The 27,593-nt window shown below is 41.0% G+C and overlaps 1 protein-coding gene across 2 annotated transcripts; it reads right to left on the reverse strand.

The window, feature by feature from the left end:
- Window positions 1-206: 206 nt before the first annotated feature.
- Window positions 207-27,593, reverse strand: LOC146058842 (uncharacterized). 2 transcript variants are annotated; one of them, XM_083171051.1, is made up of 4 exons: window positions 27,443-27,593; window positions 10,616-10,697; window positions 4,603-5,704; window positions 207-1,024 (listed from the first exon to the last, which is right to left on the reverse strand). In XM_083171051.1, the coding sequence occupies exons 2-3, from the start codon at window positions 10,678-10,680 to the stop codon at window positions 4,627-4,629; spliced, it is 1,143 nt and encodes a 380-aa protein (XP_083027177.1). In that variant the 5' UTR covers window positions 10,681-10,697; window positions 27,443-27,593; the 3' UTR covers window positions 207-1,024; window positions 4,603-4,626. The 2 variants fall into 2 exon arrangements, with proteins under 2 accessions (XP_083027177.1, XP_083027179.1); XM_083171053.1 differs by lacking the exon at window positions 27,443-27,593 and adding an exon at window positions 18,178-18,239.

The following is a 27,593-nucleotide window of genomic DNA, read 5'->3' on the forward strand; positions in this document are numbered from 1 at the left end:
TACATCAAGATTGGAACTGTCAAGGCAAATAATCCCATCTTGAACATTTCTTAACCATCTGTTAGTATACTGTATATTCTTATCCTACTCAGGAACCAATTGATGTATCTGGAACACCAAAGGTTTTTATTAAGAAATTATTCTTTACTGACCTGATTTATAGTGGACTCAATGGGACAATCTGGCAGGTAACTTACGAGTACAGTAATCTTTATTTAGAATCATATTTGCCACACAGAAATCTGTTATAAGTTGTTGCTCTATAGTACATCCAAACTGCACCATTATTACTGATCTTTCATATCATATGGGTTAGATGGTTATAAAACTATTCAAAAGTAGTAGGGTCTCTTCCAGCACCTGGGGTTAATCCCCTTCGATCCCCAACATATACATATGAATTACAAACTACAGTGGTGTCAAATGTTGCTGCACCCATTGAGGTTGTGCATAAGTGTGAGGCGGAAAACAGTTATTAATGTTAAATAGAGAATACAATGTAAAAAACACTTGTCTCATGGATTGTTTGATGGATTTTTTTTTTGTAGAATGGGCAAATGCAAAATATAAAAAACATACAAATAGTGCAATAGGTTTCAAATGAAAATTGGTACACAAATATATTCTGTGTATGTAAGCACTTGTATGGTTATACTGTAGATAATTGGCTAACAATTCAAGGCAAATAGACAACAATGTTGAAACAAGTTGGATCTGGACAGACTTATCCAGAAGATTCAGAGGGATCCTCTGCTGGCTTCCAATGTTTGTGGACCCAAATACCAGATAAACTGAAATTTCATAATAAATACAGAACATTATGCCAGTTTAGTAATGATCATTATTGTGATGTTTTTAATTAATGAATTTGCCATGAATGGAAAATATAATGTTGCTCATGAATTCTCCACAAATATTTGTTTATGTTTTGCTTAAAATGTTAAATATCTTGTCAGCATCATCAATGGGGTCGTCATCATTTTGTGCATTCTTAGCCTTGATCTTATTTTCCATTTGGTTTCACCTACACCAATGAGAAAGAAAGTTACTGTCAGCAAATACACAGTATTAGCCAATCGAATGTAAACCTTAGTACGAACGAGAATATTTTAGATGAAGTGACATTTGATCAGTGAAGAGAACAGATTATGGAAATAATATAACAAATGGTGAAGTATAAAAAAGAAATGACATATGATAAATGAAGTGAATGAATATATGAACATAGAATTAGCAGCTGGATGAAAATAGAATATAATCTTTGGTACTCTTTACCTAGAACGGCGACCATCGCGACCATCGAATGCACTAAAAAATGGGTGCGATGCGATGCCCGCGATGGCCGCGATTTCCCATAGGGATCAATGTTAAAAGTGAGATTGGACGCGATTTTAGTGTTCAATGCCTCAATGCCCGCGATTTTTACATAGGAAACAATGTTAAATGGGCCACAGAGCCCTAATAGTCCCCCTAAAGTCTTAAATGGCCCCCACAATTTTTAACGCCACCCCACGATCAACGTGAACCCGAAGCGTGGCGAGCGCAGCGAGCCCGCGAGGGGCGGCGGTACGCGTCCTCCGACCTTTTCATACCCCCACTATCCACGTCGGCGTGGAGTTGAGAATAGAATAGTGTGGCGAGCGCAGCGAGCCACCGAGCCCGAAGCGTGGCGAGCGCAGCGAGCCCCACGAGGGGACGCGGATACCTTCACAGGTAAACGCGTCCCTTCGCGGGCTTCACAGGTATCCGCGTCCGCTCGCCACGCTTCGGGCTCGGTGGCTCGCTGCGCTCGCCACACTATTCTATTCTTAACTCCACGCCGACATGGATAGTGGGGGTATGAAAAGGTCGGAGGACGCGTACCGCCGCCCCTCGCGGGCTCGCTGCGCTCGCCACGCTTCGGGTTCACGTTGATCGTGGGGTGGCGTTAAAAATTGGGGGGGCCATTTAAGACTTCAGGGGGACTATTAGGGCTCTGTGGCCCATTTAACATTGTTTCCTATGTAAAAATCGCGGGCATTGAGGCATTTAACACTAAAATCGCGTCCAATCTAACTTTTAACATTGATCCCTATGGGAAAATCGCGGGCATCGCGTCGCACCCGTTTTTTATGTGCATGCGATGGCCGCGATTTTTTGCCCGCGATGCTAATCGCGGGCGCCGTTCTAGGTAAAGAGTACCTAATCTTTTAAAGAGAAGAGAGAGGATGTCCAATGAAAAGAAATAGATATTTAGTAAAAAAGAATTGATAGTTGGTGAGTAAAAGTAACACATCAGTATCTGTTACTTTTAAGTCTAGATCAGGCTTTCCCAACCACAGTCCTAAAGGCCCACCAACAGTGCAGGTTTTAGTGATATCCAGTCTTCAGCACAGATGGTTTAATCAGAATCACTCAGGTACTAATTAAGTCACCTGTGCTCAAGCCTGGATATCACAAAAACTGAACTGTAGTTGTGCCTTGAGGACCGTGGTTGGGAATGCCTGGTTTAAAGGGTAGCAGCGGATCATCCCTTTTATGGGTGAGGGAGCTGCCACTACCCATTCAACCTTTACTATACAGTAGGGTAAATTGATCAAATTTGGAGATAAAGGGGAGAGAGATAAAGTACTGCACCAAACAAGCAGCTTCAAACTGTGGTTTTACAGGAGCTGATTGGTTGTGAATGCAGAACTTATGTACTAAGACTTAAAAAGGTATAAAATGAAGAGCTATAGGGCCATATTCGGATATGCTTGGTAAGCTGCTAAGTTCGCAGTTTACCAAGCAGTTATGGAACAGCCACGGCCGATTCCCCAACCCCCGCGCGTGCGCTGCCATTGGGACATGCGAGGACATGTGCGCTGCTGCTGGGACATACGAGGGGATGTGTTTCCATAACAAACCCCCTTGCATGGTTTTGTTATGAAAACACATCCCCTCGCATGTACCAGCATCAGGAAAAATCATTCGATGGTTGGTGACCATCGAATGATTTCACCTACCCCCGCAAATATGTCAGTGGAGGTTGACTTATAGTTGCGTGCAGTGGGATGAAGAGAGGGCAGGCGGCTGATGTCCTGCCCCTGGCAAAACTCTTTCTCCAGCAAATCTCATTGATAACATATTAGGGGCATGGTTTAACCATTTGCCTGGTGTAGTTGCATCAGATATGATCATTACCAACCTATTACTGGAAGGTAATCTTCTAGTGGCTGCAAGGCTCAAAGCAATCCAGAGGCCACTTGCTGTTATGAAACCCCACAGGCTACTCCTCTAAACCACATACACAGTGATTGGTTATCATGTGATTAAGGGCCTAATGCAGACCTAGTAGCAAGACTGCAAATTATGCAGATAAACAAAACCATGCTGCACTGCAGGTGAGGCAAATGGAACATGTGCAGAGAGAGTTAGATTTAGGGGAGTTATTTTGTTTCTGTGCAGGGTAAATATTGGCTGCTTTATTCTTACACTACAATTTAGATTTCTGTTTGAATACACCCCACCCACATCTAATTCTCTCTGCACAAGTTACATCTGCCCCACCTGCAGTGCACATGGGCCCTTATTCTGATCGGTGCGGCCGGATCCGAATATGCGGCCAGGACCGTGCGTGCGAAACCCCGCCTTCCATACGGATCGCCAACTCCGTCCGTATGCGGTAAGAAGCTGTCCGAACGGACCGCACGTGTATTTTTCACGGAATACGCCTCCTCCATCTAAGGGAACCTCCCCCATCATTCGATGGTCGCAGACCATCGAATGCAGGACCGTGTGCTCCACCAGCACCCGCAACCTCAGACCACACGGACATTTTTCCGTGCAAAAGCAGGGATCTGGGCGGGCAGCTGACATCCGGCGATGTCATATGTCCGCCCCCTACACGTGCGTCACGGCCGCATTACCATACGTACGCCCAGCGTTTTCATGGGAACTCCCATGAAACGCTGGGCGTATGCATATGGTAATGAGCCCAAATAGCCCTTCACGCCCCTCTCCACCCCCTGTTCGGAGTGTTCACATATCATGCGGGATTTGGCCGTACGCCCCGCTCGCACATGCGCAGAGACGCCTCTGCACATGCGCAGACACAAAACATCGGCGGGCCGAACGCACGCGGATATATCCGCACCGATCAGAATAAGGGCCATGGTTTTGTCTATTTGAGAAGGAATTTGCCTCTGAGAGTAAACTAGAATAATCCCCTATAGCTGGGCTTCCCCCAATCTCTTCCTCTCTTTCAGACAGACGTGATGGCCAACCCTCATTAACACCGACACCCCGATGGTGGTTTCTCTTCTTGCAGGACTGTGAAGTCCTGAGAGAAATGTAGAAAGTAAGTGAGAGAAACACAGTTCCAGTTCTTCCCTTATGTTGATTAAATGCAATTATTTAATTATGTGCTTGTTTTATAGGAAAATAAGAAATGTATTCAACCTAAATAGAAATCCCAGTTAATAAAGTCTATTTTAGTAAGAGAGGAAATTGATATAATGAAGAACTGCATACACAGTTAATTATATTCAAAGAACTATTTGCTCATCTTTTTGGGAGGAGATAAGTTAACTATAAAAGAAAAATACTTATACTGTATATACATGTATACAATCATCAGCTTACCGAATATTGTTAGATTTTCTATTCTTAATTAGCACTGTCATCAGCCCCATTATCATCTCCATTTGATTCTTCTGCATCTCCATCATCTCTTTTAGCTGAGATTTCACCGCTCTCATTCTCAGCACCATCTCCGGTTGATTCTGCTCCCCTTTTTTTAGCACTTGCATCGCCCTCATCATCACCGCCATCTCCAGAATCTTCTCCACCATCCCCAGCTCTTTTTTTAGCACTTGCATCGCCCTCATCATCACCGCCATCTCCAGAATCTTCTCCGGCATCCTCAGCTCTTTTTTTTGCGCTGGCATCGCCCTCATCATCACCGTCATCTCCTTCTCCACCATCCTCAGCTCTTTTTTTAGCACTTGTATCGCCCTCATCATCACCGCCATCTCCAGAATCTTCTCCACCATCCTCAGCTCTTTTTTTAGCACTTGCATCGCCCTCATCATCACCGCCATCTCCAGAATCTTCTCCACCATCCTCAGCTCTTTTTTTAGCGCTGGCATCGCCCTCATCATCACCGTCATCTCCTTCTCCACCATCCTCAGCTCTTTTTTTAGCACTTGCATCGCCCTCATCATCACCGCCATCTCCAGAATCTTCTCCACCATCCTCAGCTCTTTTTTTAGCGCTGGCATCGCCCTCATCATCACCGTCATCTCCTTCTCCACCATCCTCGGCTCTTTTTTTAGCACTTGCATCGCCCTCATCATCACCGCCATCTCCAGAATCTTCTCCGGCATCCTCAGCTCTTTTTTTAGCGCTGGCATCACCCTCATCATCACCGCCATCTCCTTCGCCGCCATCCTCAGCTCTTTTTTTAGCACTTGCATCGCCCTCATCATCACCGCCATCTCCAGAATCTTCTCCGGCATCCTCAGCTCTTTTTTTAGCGCTGGCATCACCCTCATCATCACCGCCATCTCCTTCTCCACCATCCTCAGATCTTTTTTTAGCGCTTGCATCGCCCTCATCATCACCGCCATCTACAGAATCTTCTCCTCCGTCCTCAGCTCTTTTTTTAGCACTGGAATCACCATCATCATCACCACCATCTCCAGAATCTTCTCCGCCATCCTCAGCTCTTTTAGCCCTATAATTCCTGCAAGAAAAACATATTTATTCTCAGCATATGCAGTTTTAGCAAATAATAAAATCGTGACATTTTATAAAATGAATAAACAACTGTTTTAAGTAAAACATTTATTTGATACATGAAAAGTAAAGATTAAAGACACTACATCTACGAAAGCAAGAAGGGGTGGAGCCTATTGGTATCACGAACACTCCATTGGCTCATTTGAAAATCGCATTAGCCATTTAAACCTGCCCAGGGCAACAACACGGGTTGCCCTAAGGAAGATCTGCGAAGCGTACGCCGGCCGACCAAGCCGTGCGGGCGTCTTCCATAGCTCTGCCTTGCTGTCTGAATCTGTGTCCATACTGTGTGTACTTATCAGTCCTTTTCAGGACTCTAATGTTTAACTAATATCAGTATCTTTAATGTGTATGTGAATGGACAACAAACCTATTACCGCTGTACGATAACGGTGTCGCTCCCTTGACACTGAATTACCCGACAGCTCTTATTCCCACATAGGGATCTTATACTGCACGTGGCAACGACTACTGTATCTGACTACTAGCCAATATTAAGCTAACTTACTATATTTCAGCACTTTCCATATATGTGTGTGTGAGCCGGCTATAACACAGGTATCACCACTGTGCAGTAACTGTATGCGTGAGCCAGATATAATATCTCAATCACCGCTGTGCGGCAACTGTGTCGCCCTCGGCATTTGAACTGCCCAGCAGCTCGAGTCCCCACATAAGGACTTTACACTTATGAGGCAACCACGCATCTATATTACCAACTATTTAATGTATAGTTAGCAAAATATATGCATGTATTTTGCATAGGCAGAACCTGCAATATCATTAATATCAATACCGGTTCAGCTCAGATACGAGTTGACACCTAGCGTGTCGACCAATTGGTATTATTATTGGTAACCACTATTTGATATAGATTGTCCTGGCATTGGACTCATTAATACCGTGAGAGAACACTACTCCACTGATGAATAATCCATAAGATGCCTCGACACATTTAATCACACACGTGCGGATATATACACTGTCAATTGGGACCACAGTTACAGTGAGGGCAGCACAGTGTAAAGAGACACTGTCGACAGGAAACCAATAGTGTTGTCACACACTTGGTACCACGCATAATAAAGTCTGACAGACAAATCGGTCTGAAACAATTCTTATACCTACGCATAAGACACAGATTAGAAAACAAACAAGTATAGACACTGTTCCTAATATATAGATTCACTTCATAAAGGAATATAAAGTGCCATCCATAATGAACTAAACTAGTCAAGGCAGAAGCTTGTGAACCCCACACGCGCTTTTTTAAATCCATTCACTGTATCCACTTGTGTCTATGTTACATGTTGTGTGTCATATTTCGCAGCCTTTTTAATGAATAAATAATAAAAGGTCATTTTTAATAGTGTCGTTATTCTTATTTGGTGCACCACCCAGTGACAAATCTTCTCTTTTCTAAAAATAAACTGTTATAAACCTTGTCCTGTGGGAGCACACCCCTGACAAATAGTAATTATACTCTTCTAATTACACGACAGGGGGCCATCTAACATATGAAAGAATAAGACTCCTATCATCTTGTGCAACAGACCCCCAATCCCTCGTTCCTTTACTAGGGGAGAACAGACAGTGAAACTTACAGGCACCACAAATGGGACGAGCAAGGCAGATCTTAATGCTTAATGCTTTCAAGACAGACAAGATAAAATTGCGGCTCAGCAAAATCAAAACAAACAAATCACCAGGCCCAGAGGATGTCAGCAACAATCTTGATAATGGAAATGCTGTAGACTTAGTCTTCCTAAATTCTGCTAATGCTTTTGATACAGTGCCACACAAGAGGTTGATAAACAAAATGGAGGACCTGGGACTAGGGGTAAGAATTTGTAGATGGGTAGGAAACTGGCTGTGTAATAGAGAACAGAGAGTGGTTGTGAACAGTGCCGTATCAAATATGATACCAGTACTAAGTGGAGTGCCACAGGGGTCTGTACTAGGGCCCATTTAGTAGTAGTAGTACGTTTATTTATAAGGCGCCTCAAAGTGTCCGCAGCGCCGTACATAGCAAACAAAAAAAACAAATTACAAGGTAACGTACAGGGTGTGTTGAAAGATACAGTATAAATAGGGGTATAGCTGGTAGAACTAAAATCAGCATCAGTTCAGAAGTAGGTGTCAAAATTGTCGAGGAGACTGAAGATGAAGTAGAGGAAGGGAAGAACAGGGCAGGAGCACTGGTGAGGTAAAGAGGTAGGGTGAGTACGTGAGGAAGGAGGACCCTACTCATAAGAGTTAACATACTAAAAATAGGTGGGTGGACGAACTAAAAACAATAGGATAAGTAGGAACGGAGGAGAACGGAGGCAGGATAGGAGGATCAAATGAGGTTAGTAGGCTGTGTAATAGAGAACAGAGAACATTTAACATATTTATTAACGATATTGGGGAGGGAATACTAATGTGGGGATTAGAAGAAACAATATTTTGTTCCCTTTAGAAGGGCAGCCAACTATGGAACTCTCTTCTTGGTGAGGTGGTGTCAGCAGGCACAATAAATACGTTTAAAATAAGGTTGGAAAAAACATTTATTGGTTAAAAACATCCCGGGGTACAAATAATAATAATAATCTGTCTTTAAAAATATCAGTATTCACTACATATAACAAGGGTTAAGCTAATGAACAAAGGTTGAACTCGATGGACGCAAGTCTTTATTCAGCCTTAACTACTATGTAGTCTACCCTCTTGTGTTCATGTCACCAACTATTACCTTTAGTAAAGTTGTGGTGAGTGAAGCGCAGTGGAGCAGCTAGCCTTCACTCGCTGCTCACAGGGTGATTGACACCCTGCGGGAGTTTGTGTTCTTGGCATCCCCCAGAACACAGGCAATCTCTGACCTTCGGGAGGGGGGGCACTGATGTCCCAAGGTCTTTGCAGGGTCGAGTGAGTCCTGGCTCTCTCTGTGCTGTAAACACAGGAGAATAATTGGATTGTGAATGATTTTTCCCTCGTGTGCATGGCTGCTTATGTGCAGTGGTGTAACTACCGCTCTGCAGCCCTAGTGGTGGCGGGGGGAGCAGGCGTCACCGGGGCACAGGGTCATGGAGGCTGTCAGCTGCCACGCCAGGAGTCCCTGTGTCAGGAGTCTGCAGGAGTCCTGTGTCATAAGATACGCATGCAGATTCTCTCACTGGCTGTCTGTGTGAGGACACTCAGTGACCCGCCTTATGAACTGCCCATGGAGTGGGTCACTGAGCATCCTCAGACAGACAGCCAGAGAGCTCCCCTTCCACCCTGCCTGCAGCTCCCCCTTCCACCGTGGCCGGCCGTCGCTCCCCCTTACTCACTGCTCAGCAATATATTGGACCAGAGATGGTCGCTGATGAAAGGGAACCTCTGCCGGCGGTGCCGCAGAGGTAATCAGCTGGTCGCAGGAGCAAACTCCTGCGACCAGCGATTAGAGCAGGGCTGAAAATGGGAGCGTGCACCTGGCAATTTATCGCCGGGGCACACTACCATCACTGGCAATATGGTCGCCAGCGACCATATTCCCTGCGATATCAGAGGTCCCTGTGGCGCTGAGTATTACGTTGGCGGGGTCCCTGCAGTGACCTGGAAATAACGTGCTGTCTGCCGGGCGGCAGCGCGGAAAGTGCTTCTGACCTTGAAAACACTGGCCGGATGCTGATTGTCAGAAGCGCTTCCTGCGCCGCCACCTTGCGGATAGCGCATTATTTCTAGGTCACTGCAGGAACCCTGTCAACATAATACTCAGCGCCGCAGGGACCTCTCCATGACTGCAGGTACTCCTGCACCGCACGGATCCCCCTGCCATCTCCCCGAGGGTCTTGTGTTTTAACTGGGGTGGGGGGCGCCAAAATTTTCGCGGCAGCGGGGCGCACATTTTTTTGTTACGCCACTGCACAAATCAGTAAATATATGACTACTGTGTACATCCAATTACAACTAAAATATTTTCTCTCTCTCTCTCTCTGTATGCATATGGTACGCAAATCTTCCTTCCAACCTCACCTAATTTGTCACCATCTGTATTGGTCTGCATCACTGAATGCCCTTCTGCTATTTGATCTTGAAGGTCCACTCGCTAGGTTGAGTTTAATATTTTAAAAAGAATATTTACATCAGCCAATAGTACATACTATACCACTCTGCTAAGTGCTATACTGTATATTGCAGATTGCAGCAGAGGTTGTTGTTGGGCTGTATGATTTAGTTACATAGCACTGTTGGCCTAGGTCAGTGGCATAATAATAGCCCCACAGACCCCACGGTGGCGGGGAGGTGCTTAGAAAGTGTGGGCTCTGGGGGGTCTGCGGGGCTATTGTTACCCGCTGCCATCTGCCTGGACCTGCCACTGGCGGGACCTGCCCAATGATTGCGGTCCTGTCCCGGCTCTCCTAGCTTCGAGTCCTGCTAATGAAAAGTGACACACACAAAATGGCTGCCCCCAAACAGCAGACAGTTTTTGAGGATGCTAGAGGAGGTGGGGGCCTACTCTAGTATCCTTAAAAATGGTCTGCTGTATCCCCCATTTTGTGTGTCACTTTTCATTTGCAGCAGGAGCCAGGAGAGCCGGGATGGGACCGCAGACAAGACCGACGGCAGATGCAGAAGGGGTAAGGTGCCGGGGGGTGGCGCTGCCAACATTTTTTTTGGAGGGGGGTAGGGGGGGGCACTGCCAAAATTTTTGGCAGGGGGGGAGCAAATGTAATAGTTACATCACTAGCCTAGGTTGAGTAGGGTGTGTGTGTTTAGAAAGGGAAAATATGTATGGACCGAGTAGAAGGTTAGTAATTCCAGTTTAACTGAAGTGAACTGAAATTTAAATATCACACATGAAGTATTATTGTTAATAAATATGACAACTTACTCTTCTGCATTCCCAAGTTGTGCAAGGCAGAGAAGGGCCATCATTATTACTACTTTTGGATTCATCTTGAGCTTCTGAAAACCTATATAATAAGACATATTGCAATCATTAACAAATCATTTTTCATGTCCTACTGTTGTATAATTTTTATTTTGAGTTAAAAATACTTATATACAGTACAATGTCTAGTAATTACTGTCAAACAAGTACCTCTTTCAGCAGTTTTTTTATAAACAATTTATCCAGCCAACATCTTGGTTTTCAAATGATCCCAAATGGGTGTGGTACAAATCACAGACACGGGGCCAGATGCACTAAGCTTCAAAATTGATAAAATGGAGAGTGCTAAACAACCAACCAATGAGCTCCTGCCTGACATTTTTCAAACATAGGCCCTTATTCAGATCTGATCGCAGTACAAATTGTTCTCAATATGGGCAAAACCATGTGCACTGCAGGTAGGGCAGATGTAGCAGGTGCAGAGAGCGTTAGATTTGTGTGAGTTATTTTGTTTCTGTGCAGGGTAAATGCTGGCAGCATTATTTTTACACTGCAATTTAGATTTCAGTTTCAACACACCCCACCCAAATCTAACTCTCTATATACATGTTACATCTGCCCCACCTGCAGTGCACATGGTTTTGCTCATTTTGAAAACAAATTTGTGCTGCGATCAGATCTAAATAAAGGCCATAGTCTGTGACATGGCAGGTAGGAGCTGATTGGCTGTCTATCACTGTCCATTTTATCACTTTTGAAGCTTAGTGCATCTGGCCCAATGTCTAGGTAACAGTCAAAAGGCCAATACCAAAGGTTTGACAGTCAATAGGCCAACATTGACAAAAGGTCAACATTTAGGGAATTAAAGTGACAAAAGTTTGACACAAGCAATAGGTTGACATGGAAAAGGTTGAAACATAAAAAGTTCGACATACATTTTTCATGGGGTTTTCTGGTGTCAATGTTGACACCTCAGCATGTGGATCCCCATTTAGTGTAGTGCGTACCCTCATATGGCTTGCTTTGCTCGCTATGCTGCTGCTGCTGCAACAGTACCATTTCCATTCAGACTCCATGTGGATGGTAAAGCAAAAAAAGTCCCAAAAAAGTGAAAAACTCAAGTTAACCTTTTCATGTGTTGGCCTAGTCCATGTTGAGCTTTTACTTGTGGCGACTTATTGACTGACAACCTTTGTCTATGTCGACCTATTAACTTTCAACCTTTTGTCAATTTAACCTATTGACCTGTTGACCTTTTAGTGTTGATCTGTTTGACTGTCATCCGGATCCCATTTCAAACATTTATTTCTAATTTAATGACAACATATTTGTAGGAGTCTCCCTCCCTCCCCAGCTCAGCACACAGCACTGAGCAGTGTGTGCTGAGCTGGGGAGAGAGGCTGTGCTGTGGCAGCAGCTTGTCATCTCTCTCAACACAGCCCAGCTAACTGGAAAGGGGCAGGGGAGAGCGGGCCCCAGACCCAGGTAACAAGTACCTCTCTTGATGGTCATGGTCAGAGATAAAGAAGATACATAGAGCCAGATGTATCAAGCTTCAAAAAGTGATAAAATGAAGAGTGATAAACAGACAGCCAATCAGCTCCTACCTGTCATGTTACAAGCTGGGTTTGAAAAATGACAGGTAGGAGCTGATTGGCTGGCTGTTTATCACTCGCCATTTTATCACTTTCTGAAGCTTGATACATCTGGCCCTTAGTGTATTGGATTGGTGCTCAGTTGCTTTTGTTTTGTTTCATTTATGCTGAATGTAAAGCAATATTTAATTTATTCCCTGGAAAGGCTGATTGTGGACTGATTGCATAGATACTGCACCAATACACTCCTCTACCAAGCTAAATACTCAAGACGCCATAATTGTTGGAGAAGTGGCTTGCAAAGAATCTGCACCGAAAATGTGGATTACAACAGATTAATGGTAAAATGATTGCTTACTACACCTGCATAATGAAGCACTGATCAAGATCATACCTCCCAACGCGTGAGACACCAAACTCGGAACCCTTGTGCGCGCCTGAAACTCTGGGGGCATAGCATAGTGGCTAGGGGGCATGGCCTATGCTTGTGATGGTCCCACAAGGCCGCATCCCCATTTTAGCCACTTTGGAGGCATGGCCTTAAAGTGGTCCTGGAAATGTGGTAGATCTGCTTTCCCCTAACACCAACCCCCCCAGTGCCCTCGATTCATATTAAATTACACAGTAGTGCCCCTTATACACATAATGTCCACAGTTGTGCTGCTCATAGACTTCTGTCTCCAGCAGCTCACTGTTCAAGTCCCTCAGCAGCTCCATGCCGTGTCCCTCCAGCAGCTTCCCCACCTCTGAGTTCCACCAGCCCCCTCTCACCCTGTCTTCAGCTTGCACAAAGCTTGCTCCTCTTAGCAGCTCTTCTTTACATCAGCAACAGTGATGGCATGACATCACATACGCTGTGCCAGAAAAATAAGTCGTTGAGATATGCTTTTCTTTTGGAATTACTGTTCAGGGCTGTGGTAGAGGTGGAACTCAGGGCCTTATTCTAGTTCATTCTTTCTGACAAAATCCTTCTTAGATGGACAAAACCATGTGCACTGCAGGGGGGGCAGATGTAACATGTGCAGAGAGAATTAGATTTGGGTGAGTTTTTTTGTTTCTGTGCAGGTTAAATACTGACTGCTTTATTTTTACACTGCAATATAGATCTCACTTTGAAGTAAAACCCCACCCAAATCTAACTCTCTCTGCACAAGTAACATCTACCCCACCTGCAGTGCACATGGTTTTGTCCTTCTAAGAAGGATTTTGTTAGAAAGAGTGAACTAGAATAAAGCCCTCAGTTTCCCCTACCATTAGAGGTGGAGGAACTCAGTTCCACTTCCGTTCCCCCTCACTTTAACTCCTGCCAGGGACACATGCCGGAAAGTCCAGGCACCCTTCATTTTGGGGAGGGAGTAGGATAGTGGTGGAGGTGTACCTTTAGTCCCAGATTGATTGTCTATGTCAGTGTGCTCTTTTTTGAGCTGTACTATAGCTACATCTCTTTTTTGAGCTGTACATTTTATATATTTGATGTTTTGTGTAAATTTTATGTTTTATTAAAATTATCCTTTTTTAATATATTGATTGATTGATTATTTATATACCAAGCGCCCAAACGGTATTGTTCTTTTCCTTGTTCTAAATACCAGAGGGCAGCATACCGTAGAGGCTGCTGGTATATAGCACACACAGCTTCTTACCCACAGCGCCTTAGACACTTTTTGTATTAAACGTTCACAGAAATGAATCAAAAGATTCTACACAGAGTTTATTACACGCCCAAATTAAGTTTTCTTTCTAAAAGAACCACAAATTCAAATTGTTTTAAGTTTAGTATGCCAGAGGCAGATTATAATGCACTGCCTGTGGGAATATCAGATAGTAGCATAATTCTGGAACGAAATCCAGGGACATATAAATAATACACTATATATTACATTCCGAATATCAAAAGAGTGGATGTTTTGGAATAAATATACGGAGGACCAAGAAGAAAAACCAGATAAGAGAACTAGGTTATTACTAAACAAAATATTGGCGGTGTAAAAAAAAAACTATACTAGCAAAATGGATAGAAAAGACACCTATTCCATTAATGTTAATGATGCCTAGACTCCAACATTTATTCCAATTAGACTGGGCAGAAGGTACCCTAAATAAAGAAAAAGAAGGTAAAAAATGTGCAGAGATATGGAAGCCGTACATAAGAACGCTTAATATAAACACTAAAGAAGCTTTGAAAAAATGCTTTCAAAAAACATTATGGTATGAAATAGAAAGAGCGACCGATGATAATACCCCATTTTGAATATGAACCCACGTCGAAAATGTACGTTAAACTAGGGAAGGAAAACTCTTAAATAGCAAGTAAAAGAAAAATAAGAGGGATAAGTTTATAGAATACCAAATAGATAGAAAAATTCAGGTAATACCAAGGAAGTTGATTTTAACTGTTAAAAATAAAAGTTTTGATATACAGTATGTTACATGTATTGTTATAAATGTTAGTTGTTAATTGTTAGATGTGGAATATGACTAATAAAATATTTGACAACGAAAAAAACCAGAAAGGGAATCTTTCCTATGGCCATTATATCATGGTCCTATCATTATATGGCTCAAATTGATTTTATGTGTTTGTACTAGAAAGAATACTCTTTGATGTTCTGATGTCGTTTTTGACGAAACGCGTTGGTGTTGTTCTAAATAAAATATTACTCTCTTGAACTGATTCTACATCTCATTTTGAATATATGCAGGCATATGACACATGAAGAGTGATTTTATCACATTTTTTATAATATTTTAATATATTGTTGAAACTATTAGGTAATACTGACACTAACAGGAGGGGGATATGGGAAGGATATGGAGCACAGTCGTGAGTTGGCGCCTCTATTGATGATCTTCACAATTTGATCAGTCCAGCCTTAATACAATCCACTCTAGGATATAGAATAAAAAAAAATATTAAAAAAGTCTCTTAATCTACACAGTGGCAACAATTCATCCAGATCTTTATGGTTGTCATTGAGACAATTCAAACGGAATTATTTGGACTACAGTGAGTTGTATTAAGGCTGGACTGATCAAATTGTGAAGATCATCACTAGGGGTGCCAACACACGACTGTGCTTTAATATATATATATTCGGGTTTTCGGGTTTTGGGTTTTGGGTTCTGATTACCTTGAGGTTTTGGATCCTAATGGGTTTTGGCAAAACACCTCCTAAGTGTTTTGTGTTTGGATTTTTTGGGTTTTGGGTTCTGATTTTTTTGTAAAAAATTTTTTTTTTTGCTCCTACGCTATATTAACCTCAATAACATTCATTTCCACTTATTTCCAGTCTATTCTGAACACCTCACACCTCACAATATTCTTTTTAGGGCAAAAGGTTGCACCGAGGTATCTGGATAACTATGTTAAGCCACACAAGTGTGCGGCACAAACACGTGGCTCATGTAAGAGTGGCACTGCAGCGATAGATACGGCAGTACTAGGCACCAGACAGGTAGATCAGACAGTACTAGGCACAAGACAGATAGACACATCAGCAATACTAGTATTGTGCGCCAGCAGAATTTATAATAATTAATTTTATTATTAGGTACTGCTTGGCAGTGGCACACGTCAGTGCACCAGCAGCATGGAATTATTTTTTACAGTCCCACACAGCACAAGTATTATTTTTTAATTAAATTAGATATAGCAGCCTAGTATGTACTAGGTAGGTACACTAGGTAGGCAGTAGCACTGCCAGTGGCAACAGTGGACTGAGTAACAAATAATACTGGCAGATTCAGTGCAGGCAGCACCAGTGGACTATATATAATATAATTAATTATTCATATAATATATATTACAGCACAGCACCAGAGGTAGGCCCCAGCACAGAGGAGACAGTAGTACTACAGGTACACAGTTAGACTGTCCTCCTTGCTAGGGAGAGCCCACCCTAAGCAGAGAGGAGAACAGAGTACACAGCAGCACTGAGGGAGACAGCTCCAGCTAATAATATAATTACAGCACAGCACACCAGAGGTAGACCGCACAGAGGAGACAGTAGTACTACAAGTACACAGTTAGAGAGAGGGGGTTAAGAGATTGAGAGGGGGTTAGGGGAGAGAGGCAATGGGGACAATATTTTGCTATGGGGCCCACAAGGTTCTTGTTATGCCACGGGTGAAAATACAACACATTGGCTATCCTGCATACACCATGTTCAGAGAAATAGTTTATTAAGGGCCCATTTATCATGGAACACTTATTCAATGTGATCTGGATGGGATCTTACTACCCAGGATAGCATTGCAATCCCATGAGCGGCATGTATTATTGCACACCTGTAGGATCAGGGGCTCCAAAGAGAACTCATACCTACAATGTGCTCTGCTGGCTGATGGGGGTCTGGAAGACTGTGCTTCACAGCACCCACTTCTGTAGAGGGTTCCAGGGGAATCCTCTGCGCATCCGGTAATGCACTATGTAGCCCTGAGATATTGACAGCTTTCCAGGAGACTTTGTGGTCACTATGTAATCGTAGTAATGTGAATGTAACAGTCACACACTTTAACAGTGGAAAGAAGAACATTAAAGGAAGTTAATAGTGGCGGTCTTGTGAAGACTCCTTTATTTGAAACACTGTCTTTGAACAACCAGCATGGTACTTGCCATGGAGCTGAATTTGTCTTTGAGAATGTGAAATTGTCTCACACACCAAAACATTCAGCAAGTAAACAATGTAAATGGAAGCTGAAAATAAAGACTTCTGTGGACAGTGGACTTAAAACTGTGCTGATGGAGAATGTTGAGGTTGTTCATCATATTTTCAAGGCTCAAAAATGGATGCTCAAAAAGATTAGAAATATCTGAGCCTTTTTGTTATGGCATATAGCACATTTGAGCATCTTATACAGACAAGAATGTCCAAAATCTGAGAGTGGCAATACCAGTATGTCCTCTGGTGTAAAGCCAATAACTGAAGATTATGATGTTGGTGGCATTCAAGATAATAATGACTTTTTGAAAAAGAAGAAGAATGCCAGTAGCCAAAACAGTGCTTCAAGGATGAAAATTAGATTAAGTTGGATGTGCCACTAAAAATGTTTACGCGGAATGTGTATTCTTTTAAGAAGAAACCAAGGAAAAGCTTGTAAAGTACTTGGAAGTAGCTAGCTTAGTTGATCAATGTTTCAAAAATGAAATTGGAAAGTCTTTATCTTTAAGAGACATTTATATTCTCTCATGTTGCGTCTGTAATCATAGACCCAAAAAGTTTTGGATGTGGGTATGCAGACTGTTGTGCAAAATTCTTTATCTGTAATGTGTTTTCGTCAGTTGAAAATCCCATCAGGCAACTTATTGGTGATTTATGGAAGACAGTTAGACTGCAGTGGCGGTCAAAGATCTTTGTTTGCTAGAAAACCACTGAGGGCAAGGTCCTAAGTCTTTGGGAGACCAGGGCGAGCTCCACATTCTGCAACATGGCTAATGTTGCTCAGAAGAAGCCAGAGAGAATACCAGCCATTGTGAAGCATTTAATGACTGTGACACAAGCTAGCTGCTCAAGGATAGTCAGGGGGGAAGTAGTCAGGGCCATGAATGGGTGCTAGGTTGTTTTTGTTTTGTTTTGTTTAATTTCATATATGCTGAAAGTAAACCTATATTCCATTTTTTTCCCTGAAAAAACTCTGTCATCAAACTTTTTTGTGCATGACTCTGTGTTGCCCTGAATGCTTCTATGGTTCACCCTTTACATTCTTTCTCTCCTTTTTCTACTCAAGTCATGGGGTTCAGTATATTGTATTGAAACTGATCAACCCCATATATTGTATATGTATTTAGAAAGTGAGATAATGGTCAATATTAAAAAAGGATTGAGATTAATAATCATAAATGTACTGTTTCCAAAAACTACTAGTAGTTCATATATTCAAACAAATAATATAACATATTAATTATGCTAAAATTAACTATTTTTCAGTTGATAAATTACCTACGAAGAGTAGCAAGAAATAACTTACAGATTCACTCAGCTTTTGTCTTTCTTGGCGTTACAGTAGCTCAAGATTTCTCTCCCCAGTAGTACTGTATGCTTATTTTTTTGGCTTTATATATATATATTATAATGGCAAGAATATATCAGTTGCTGGCTTTTTGACAAACAACATGACATGATATGTAAGTCAGAAGCAGCTGATATGACACAGACAATATAACACAAGCATGTGATTAATCATGTTGCAGAGAGAACAGGACCTACATCCTGTTCACACAGCATATCCTAGCACAAAAACTTAAGTTCTCCTGCTTCTGGACAGATATAACATACCACATGCATAGAGGATTTCTAAAGTGTGAAATCTTCACAGGCTAATCTACAACTTATTCATTTAAACTTATTTCAGGTTTTTATTATGAACATGATCAGTTGAACTTATCTTTCTAAAGGTGCCCATACACGTTACAATTATTGTATACAATATTGTATACAATATCGCATCTCATCCGATCTCGGTTTTGCGATGACATCAGATGAGATGAGATCTAGTACAAAAAGTATGTGCAGCACGTACTTTTTGTACTAGATCTCATCTCATTTGATGTCATCGCAAAACCCAGATCGGATGAGATGCGATATTGTATACAATATTGTATACAATAATTGTAACGTGTATGGGCACCTTTACACCAGTTGAAATGCGTTTAAAATGCTTTTTTTCCAACTCTTCCGCTGAATACCAGGAAGATGATACATGACAGCCTGCAGTCCACGACGTGGTACCTTAGTTGACTGGCTGCACAGGATCCTCCAGTCCCTATCCAATGATTATTTGTTCTGACTTATATCGTATGAAGTATATACAAAACCAAAATGATTGTCCACAAACAAATGTTATTATTGAATGAAACTCCTTTTTTATTTTTCTGGATGTAAAGCAGGCATGTCCAACGTTGGCCCTCCAGATGTTGTGAAACTACACATCCCAGCATGCTTTGCCACAGTTTTGCTATTAGACAATGCTAAAACTATTGCAAAGCATGCTGGCATGTGTAGTTTCACAACATCTGGAGGGCCAACGTTGGACATGCCTGATGTAAAGAATGTGACAATTGTTCTGTCATTTATGTTATGTAATGTGCACGAGATGTCTCAATAAAAAAATAACAAACAAAAATTAAATGCTTTTTTTCATCAAAAAAAAGATTTTTTTTTCCAATGGCATGTTTGCTTTTTATCATAGATGTCCCATGCATGTATCAGATTGTCTGTTGGTACTCTAGGCATTTCAAACTATTCATGAGCCCCTATGTCTATTTATTCTGTCTATCCCTTTTTTTCTTTCCTTAGCAGATGAGAAAGAGGTCGAAATGCAGTATTTTGTTCTTCCATCAGACTTCTTGGGGGAAATGTAATAGGATGAGAGATTCAGAAAGTGCGAGATTTGGTATGAAATCAGTTTGATTTCTTACCAAAGCCAGTTTGATTTGGAAGTGTAAATGATTGCCGCTTTAAAAAAAACGGAGATTTCTTACAAAATCTCACACTTTCTGATTCTCTCATCCTATTAAATATCACTGCTTGGGTTTATTCATGAAAATCATGTTGTAAAACCAGGTAGCTGTTATGAAGGTGGGCAATACTATAACTAGCAAGACTTAAATATTGTTCATAAACATCAAGAGCGTCATAAATAAACCCTTTACCTATATGAGTTTGTGCAGTGACATAATATCCCAGTGCTATAATCCCAGCACAATACTAACATAGATGAGCAACATATGGCAGGACCATGGGCATGGGGGGTGCCGGGGGTGCACAGGCACCTCCTAATTCATGCCCACACCCCCCACAAAATTCACAGCAGCAGCAGCACCCAGTGGGCGGGGGCGGTCAGGAGTGCATTAACTGCCTCCCGCCGCCCGGTCTCCAGCCCGCACTATCAAAGACATATCACGGTGGCCGGGTGTTGCCGCTGCGGTGGCTGGACTGTCACCTGAAGTGCTGCTGGCTGGGCTGAGGGCTCCGTTCAAGTCAGCTCCCAGCCCCACCTCCATAGACATCAGGGCGCGCACCCAGGGTGACGTCATAGTGCGCACCCATCCTCCTGCCCGCGCTCCCGTCCTCCTGCTGCCTCAGAGCCACAGGCAGCAGCATGTGCGCCACAGTGTCAACAGCAGACTCTCAGCACCACCTCCTCGACCACAGGCAAGCAGTGAATGATATATATTTTTTCTGGTTTTTTTTTAGATATTTTTTTCTTTTTTCTTCTGTTTTTATATATATTTTTTATGTTTTTTAGGTATTTATCATTGTAAGTTTTGTTCATTACATTCATGTGTAAACCAAATTGAATGACACCAGGGTATTTTGTGTGGTATATATTTAGATCCCATAGTATCATTGAATGAGCCCATTATTAAAATTGCGACCGTTAGATATAAGCATACTACATAGTATTACAATGAAGTTGGCAGAGATAGACACGCCCTGTAGGCGGAGAAAGACACACCCAGTAGGCGGCAATAGGCATGCCCCTCCAATTGTGCACCCACTAATAAAATAGGCTGCGCACACCTATGACCATGGGTAAGATATACTTGCTCATTTGTTCTTAGTATGAAGCGACTTTGTTCTACACAGAAATCTTCTTGTCCTAATGCAATACATCCACCTGACTCATATGGTCTTCCAACTATGCCTGATTTTGGAGAACACCTTACAATTTAAATAAGTATAGATGAGTGACACACAAACCTGTTCAATAATTAAACTCCATACAATGGATGGAAAAAGTAAAATGTCCGCTTAAGGATAAACCTTGAAGCTTCATTCTTCATAATTAAATTCTTTCCTTGATTTTACAATAGGTTGTACACCATGAGACAAAAAAAGTATGCAACAGGGTATGCAACAGACACAACAAGAGGGGTCAAACAAATGGTTGATGGTCTAGGCAGACTAGGGGAATGGTTAAGAGCATGGTAATTACAGTTTAATCCAAAAAAAATTGCACTTGCGTCTCAAAAATCCAAAGGATAAATATTTTATTAATGATACTATAATGGAAACTACTGAGTAAGAAAGAGATCTATGAGTCATTATGTCAGGTGCCTTAAAGGCAGGTAGGTAATGTAACAAAGCAATGAGGAATTCAAGTCAGATGCTTGGTTGCAGAGAGAGAGGAATTAGCAACAGAAAGAAAGAAGTAATATTGCAACTGTGTAGGTCATTGGTATGACCTCATTTATAATACTGTGTCTAGCTGATGAGGTCATATCTCCAAAAGGATATAAACACTTTAGAGAAGGTAGAAAGAAGCGCAACTAAAATGGAGCATGGCCTAAGGAACTTACCCAGACTAAAAAAAATCTCAATATCTATAGTTTGAAGCAGAGAATATAGAAACTTTTACAAATATCAAGGGTTTTAACAAGGTACAGGAGGGAAACATTCATCAAATGAAAAAGTATTAGAGCATGATAAACTGATGGGAGGTAGATTCTGAGAAAAAATAACTTCATAGAAAGGGTAGTGGACAGGTGGAATAGCCTCCCATCAGAGGGGGTAGAGGCTAAGAGAGTAGAACAATTTAAACATGCATGGGATAGACATAAGGATATTCTTAAAAAAGGATCAAATAGAGTTTGAGGTAACAATATGGTTAATAAAGCGGAACACTTGATGGGCCAAATGGTTATTTTCTACCATTAAGTTCTATGTTCTGGCAGCAGCACAAATATGTTTCAGTGCATCCTTGGATCCTGCACCAGCCTTATGGTATTGGTTTTGGCTGTCACATTCCAATGTAAAAAAAAGTAGGTTTTACAATTAGTAGGTTTACAGTATTTAATCTTACAATACAAAGATAGTTTACCTAAGATGGCCAAAAAGGTGTATAGTTTTACAAAAAATACAGTATGGTATGGTTCTACAAAAAAATACAGTATGATATGGTTCTACAAAAAAAATACAGTATGGTTCTATTTTTCAGTAATAATCCAATATGGCAAATATCTATTATAGGTTTTCATTAAAAAAAAATCTGCACTGATCAAGGTTTTTTTTATTTTTATTTTTTGCATGCTTCAATTCCATGCACAAAATGTTTAGGAATAGTATGGTACCTCTACAAGGCATACTATTTTTAAATTAATTTACTGTACCACACCAAATGAGGTAAACCCTGAGATTATTGATGTCAGGATTTGTGAGAATTGGGCATTAAAACCCTCTGTATCCGGGGTTCTAAATAATTTCTACAGCATAGGATGTCAATGCCTGGATATAACCAGAAAATACCTTTCAAGAGTGCTCAATGTTTAAAAGAGATTACTCATCCCTTTGAAATGATGTTGCCCCTGACTATGAAAGTGATAGATTTAGGAAAGTTAAACAATAATAGTAAAATGTCTACAGAGACAGTTTACTTTGCATCATTTGTATCATCTTATTTTCTTTTCTAATTAATATTGTGGAATAATCTTATTTCATTTTATTAATGATTTGCCAGAATGAAAGCTCAAAATTTGGTCACATTTTATGTTTTATTTTTCACCTTCAATGCCGAAAGCAGTTATACGCACTCTTTGTTGTATCATCGTACATATCTTCAAAATTTGGATGAATAATGTCAGTATACATTGTCAAACATGTAGTCAAACCAACAAAAATCCTAACTCCGTCATTAATAAAATAATCCCGCTCTACATAATTTCTGTGGGGTGGGTGAAGAATGTTGTCTTTTCCGTCTTCTGGGTGTTACTAGACATACCTTGTTTTGTGCATGAAAAAAGTGACTATGAACAAATATCACTGTAAGAGATGTGATGACTGTTGCAGCAATATGGTGCCGAAAGTACTATCAGCTTAAACAGATATTCTCAAGGACATGCTAGAATTTGAAGATGATTGATGAGATCTGATGATGATTTTGTTTATTATAGAGTAATTGATCGTCTTTGGATAGTGAAAGCAATGAAAGTCAGTATTATTTGTATTAATTTTTTGTTTGAAAATGTCATGTCCTGTATAGTAAATAGCTGTATCCTAGTGGTAATCATTGGCTAAGTGCAGCTATTAGTTTTGTTTTTTCTCTTATGTGTACTTTATGTCAGTAAACAAAATCTCACTTTACACATTGCTTTGTTGAATTTGTTTGAGGATAGTATCGTCTAATACTTGGTTCTTGGACCATCACTTACTGGTCCAAGGAGAAGGTGAGGAGGCTCAGCAAGAACAGCTTCTGTTTCTTCTCCTACAGCAGCTGAACATACTAAGCACATATCCTTAGCTTATGATTAAGATGAAGGTTCCACATTAGTATTTGCCAATGGTGCATTATGGACATTGGATAAGTCTTGAGATGCTATGTCAGATAGGCATGTTCAGCACAATGTTTTCAATTAAATAACCAGGCCTACAGGATGTGCATTGAAAGACATCATTGCTTTTTGTTGGGCATGTGCATAACGTTTATTTGAAAATACATATAAGCTGAATTGAATCGTAATGAAATATTCATGATGCAAGAAGATGGACTGACAGTGAAAATGTTGCACTTAGCGATGAAGAACTTGAAGCATTCATTGAGGTAATATACACAGAAGGATTTCAGGAACTGATGATCTGCTTGTTCATAGCTTATGGATATCTGGGAGAGCCATTGCATAAAAAAGCAATGTTAATGAATCTATTGCACTTCCTTCATTACTGTGAAAGGTCTTGTGACTCCAAATGTTTGCAGAATGATTACTTTTCTCTATTTTCAACAGTCTGAAAGAAGCTAATTGAAAACTGTTTTGCATGTTTTAAGCCAGAAGCATACATCACTGTTGGTGAGCTGTTATTTCTAAGAAAGGCAAGATGCTCTTTTACTCAATTTATAGCATCAAAAACATATAAGTACAGTCAAAAGTACTGGCTACATTTTTAATAAATATTTCTAAAATGGCTTGTCTTACACTGGGAAACATTAATCAAGTTAATTTAACGAGCAAGTGTCAGGGCAACTTATGACACTGCTTCGTAACAAAGATTAAAGCATAATTCATTATTTTACGTCTATCGCACTTGCAAAAAAAAAACTAAAAAAGAATGGGACCGTCTTTAGGGACTATTAAAAAAGTAAGTACAGACATGCCTATGCAAATAAAAACTTGGAAAGAATTATACTCAACAAAGTATATAAAAATTATGACCGCCTGTCAGGGCAAAGCAAAGAAAAATGTTGTAATTCTAAGTATTCTTCATTCAGATGTGACAATCTGTAATAATTAATTCAGATGTGACAATCTGGGCAATCATTTACAAGGCATGGTTTTGCCTTGAAAATGTTTGCCCCTTTAAAAATTGTGTTAATACTTTCTTGATGGACAGCATGCTACAGTACAATATATCCCCTTCCTTTTAATTAAATACTTACATCCTTTTAAACTTGTGCGTCTGAACAATTAATTTTAAATGGATCCCTTTCATAAATTCTTCTATAGGAATATTTGTAATAGTTGGGGGAAATGTGAGCTTGTTTTATATGGAAGCCTGTTTTTGGCAGTTGTTTCCTAAAAGATTTGTTGGCCACTTATTTTTCCAATCTTTGCATATTAAAAGATTAAACAGATTTGTGAGTCACTGGCTGCATAGGTTAATTCCAAAGTAATATATTTGGCATTGAGTGTGGAGATGAAGAAAGATAGTTACCTTATCACAATTCCAAATCAATAATATAGTGTTTATGTATCAACACCACACTGTGATATTTCTGTTGGCCTATTTGCTGATTTCATTAAAAGCTAACTCTCCCACCATCCAAGAAAGAGGTTTGGATACATTGGGTCATAGGCAGCACCCATTGCTGTACTTCTGACTTGGATGTAGTATTTGTAGTTTGTAGTTACAAACATCATAGGTCCAGGATGAATTTATGAAAAGGGTCAAAATCTTCCAAAGAGAGGAAGTTATGTAATCAATTTAATTCCTTAACTGTGGCCAATGATTTTGTACAAAGACTTAACACCCAAAGTTATTATAACTTGTTTTTCTTCTTCTTTTGTGGTCTGTATGCAAGGATAATAAGACAAGAACAAAATGCCTGAGATGTATAGTATGGTAATGAATGTACTTGCCACACCTGCATGGCCGAAAGCTTCATCAACCAATGATGAACTGGAAAGAGCAAATTGAGTGACTTTGTGAAGGTAAGTGCACTTTACCATAGGTTTTTCACAGCTGGAGGAAAAAGGTGGAGCACTGTCCCATTGGTCCACGTAATGGTCCCCCTGTTGGTGTGGCATTATATTATTACTACTACTAGTATTCATTTTATATATTATTTGTGGGGACTGATTACCCCATAATTCTAGCAGCTGCATACTCCAGAGATCCAGTTCCTATCTTAGGGTTCTGATATAATTCTTAATTGAATTTCCTGTTTCTTCTACGGTAGACCCTATTGGTAAGCATGTTTGAGTGATTGTAGTGTGCATTAAACTGGTATTTTCAATAGTGTCAGTGTGATTTATTTCACTATAGGTTAAGTTGTGGAACTACAATACCCAGTGGGCCCTTTTATGCCGCACATGCTGGGACTTAATTCTTTTTTTTACACATTTATGGCTATCAGCACAGTGACCACCACTCAGGGGAACTGGGGATAGTCCCAGGCATCAGCCAGGGCAGGGCATAAGTATGTGGGGCAGGTTAGAGGTAGGCCGCGAGGTGGAGAGGGTTAGTTTTAGGTAATAATGGGGGAGTTAGGGTTAGGTTGCAGGGCAGGTGGTAGGGTTAGACAGCAGGGTAGAGTTAGGAACTAATGAGTAGGGTTAGTGTAAGGCAGTGGTGCAGGGGGTAGGGTTAGGTTGCATGGTAGGAAGGTTTGAGTTAGGTACTAACTAGGAGGGTTAGGATTAGGCTGTGGGGGCATGGCAACAAGCATGAAACCCCTGGCAAGGATCATATAACCCAGTGGCAATGAGCATATAACCTCTGGCAATGAGCATGTAAACCCCTAGCAATGAGCATGTAACCATCTAGCAATAAGCATGTGTGACCCCGGCACACATGGGTAATGGCTGCCACGGCACTGAAGGGGTTAACCCTCCGTGCCGCGGCACCATTTTGGACAAGGTCACTTGACAGGTTTAAATTGTGTTTTAAACATTTTATATGTATTTCTGTAGTGCCATGGGAAGCCTGCTGCTGGGCACAAGGCACAAAGAATATGTATTTATGAAATGTATGACAACGCCATATATATTGACCGAGTTCAATATTTTAATGGATTAAATAAAGCTGCATTTTTTATCTGCAAAATGGAGTGCCCTCCTTCAAAAAAAATATCTCATGTTCTTGTGCCTTGGAGTGAGCACAACCTAGATGAACATTTGAATTGTGTGCGGATTCCCTACCTATATATATATATCCACTTGCTGGCTGGATCCTCATGAGTACACATCTCCCCATAGAAAGGAAATCACTAAAAAACATTTGGGGACGTATCTGCAGAATTTGCACTATTGAAAAACTTTGCCGAATTTGCCTCAAACAAATTCCAAGAGGTATGTAAATGAAAAAGAACTCCATAATCTGCAAGACTAACACTATGCTAGGAATGAATAATAAAAAAATTCTCGTACTATAGTTTAAATACAGGTCCTAATCAGATCTATAGACACCGTAAGATCCGGGTCTATCCGGATATCTATATTGAATACCACTAACCTGACCCTGTTGGGTACTATTTTCAAAATTTAAGATCACAAACTCCTGATGAAGCCTCTCATGTAGGCGAAACGCGTTGGGTATTGATCACGGTGTTTTTGAAAAATAAAAGAGAAACTTTCTTAAAAAGAATTACCTGGAGTATATATTTTTATTATATATATTTTATTGTATGGACATTACAGCTAAAGGGCGCTGAAGACACTACTGTGGGTGTGTTGAAGTATTTTTCAGTTCCAACTAGTAGGGGACTGAGTGGCTACAGCGCCCAATATATGTTTTATAGAAAAAGCGCAATTTTAGAGATTTTGTGTTGTGTGTATATATATATATATATATCTATATATATATATAGAGAGAGAGAGGTAGACGGCCTGGCACTCCCTCAGCTGGGATTCAGTACCTGGGTGCCTTCTGGAACAAACAGGTAGTCTCGTAAGAAGGAACAGACAGCGGCACTCCAAGGGTTTTCAACAGTGTGTATTAAAGCAAACCAACGTTTCGGGGTATCATTCACCCCTTTGTCAAGGTTTAAGTGCAATAACAAGAAAATAGTGACTGGTGCTTACCTTAAATAACAAAGTGTGACAGAGACAAATCACGTTGTTCAGCATGCTGGTGCTACAGGACCCGGAAGTGTGAGCACAGGAAGTGCTATGTGGCAGGATTTCCTGTGTGTGAACAGCACATTGGAGTGCAAGCTGCATGGTCTCCATGGAG

The sequence above is a fragment of the Crinia signifera genome, chromosome 2, assembly GCF_055691185.1.
Source record: "Crinia signifera chromosome 2, ASM5569118v1, whole genome shotgun sequence".
NCBI classification, from domain to species: domain Eukaryota; kingdom Metazoa; phylum Chordata; class Amphibia; order Anura; family Myobatrachidae; genus Crinia; species Crinia signifera.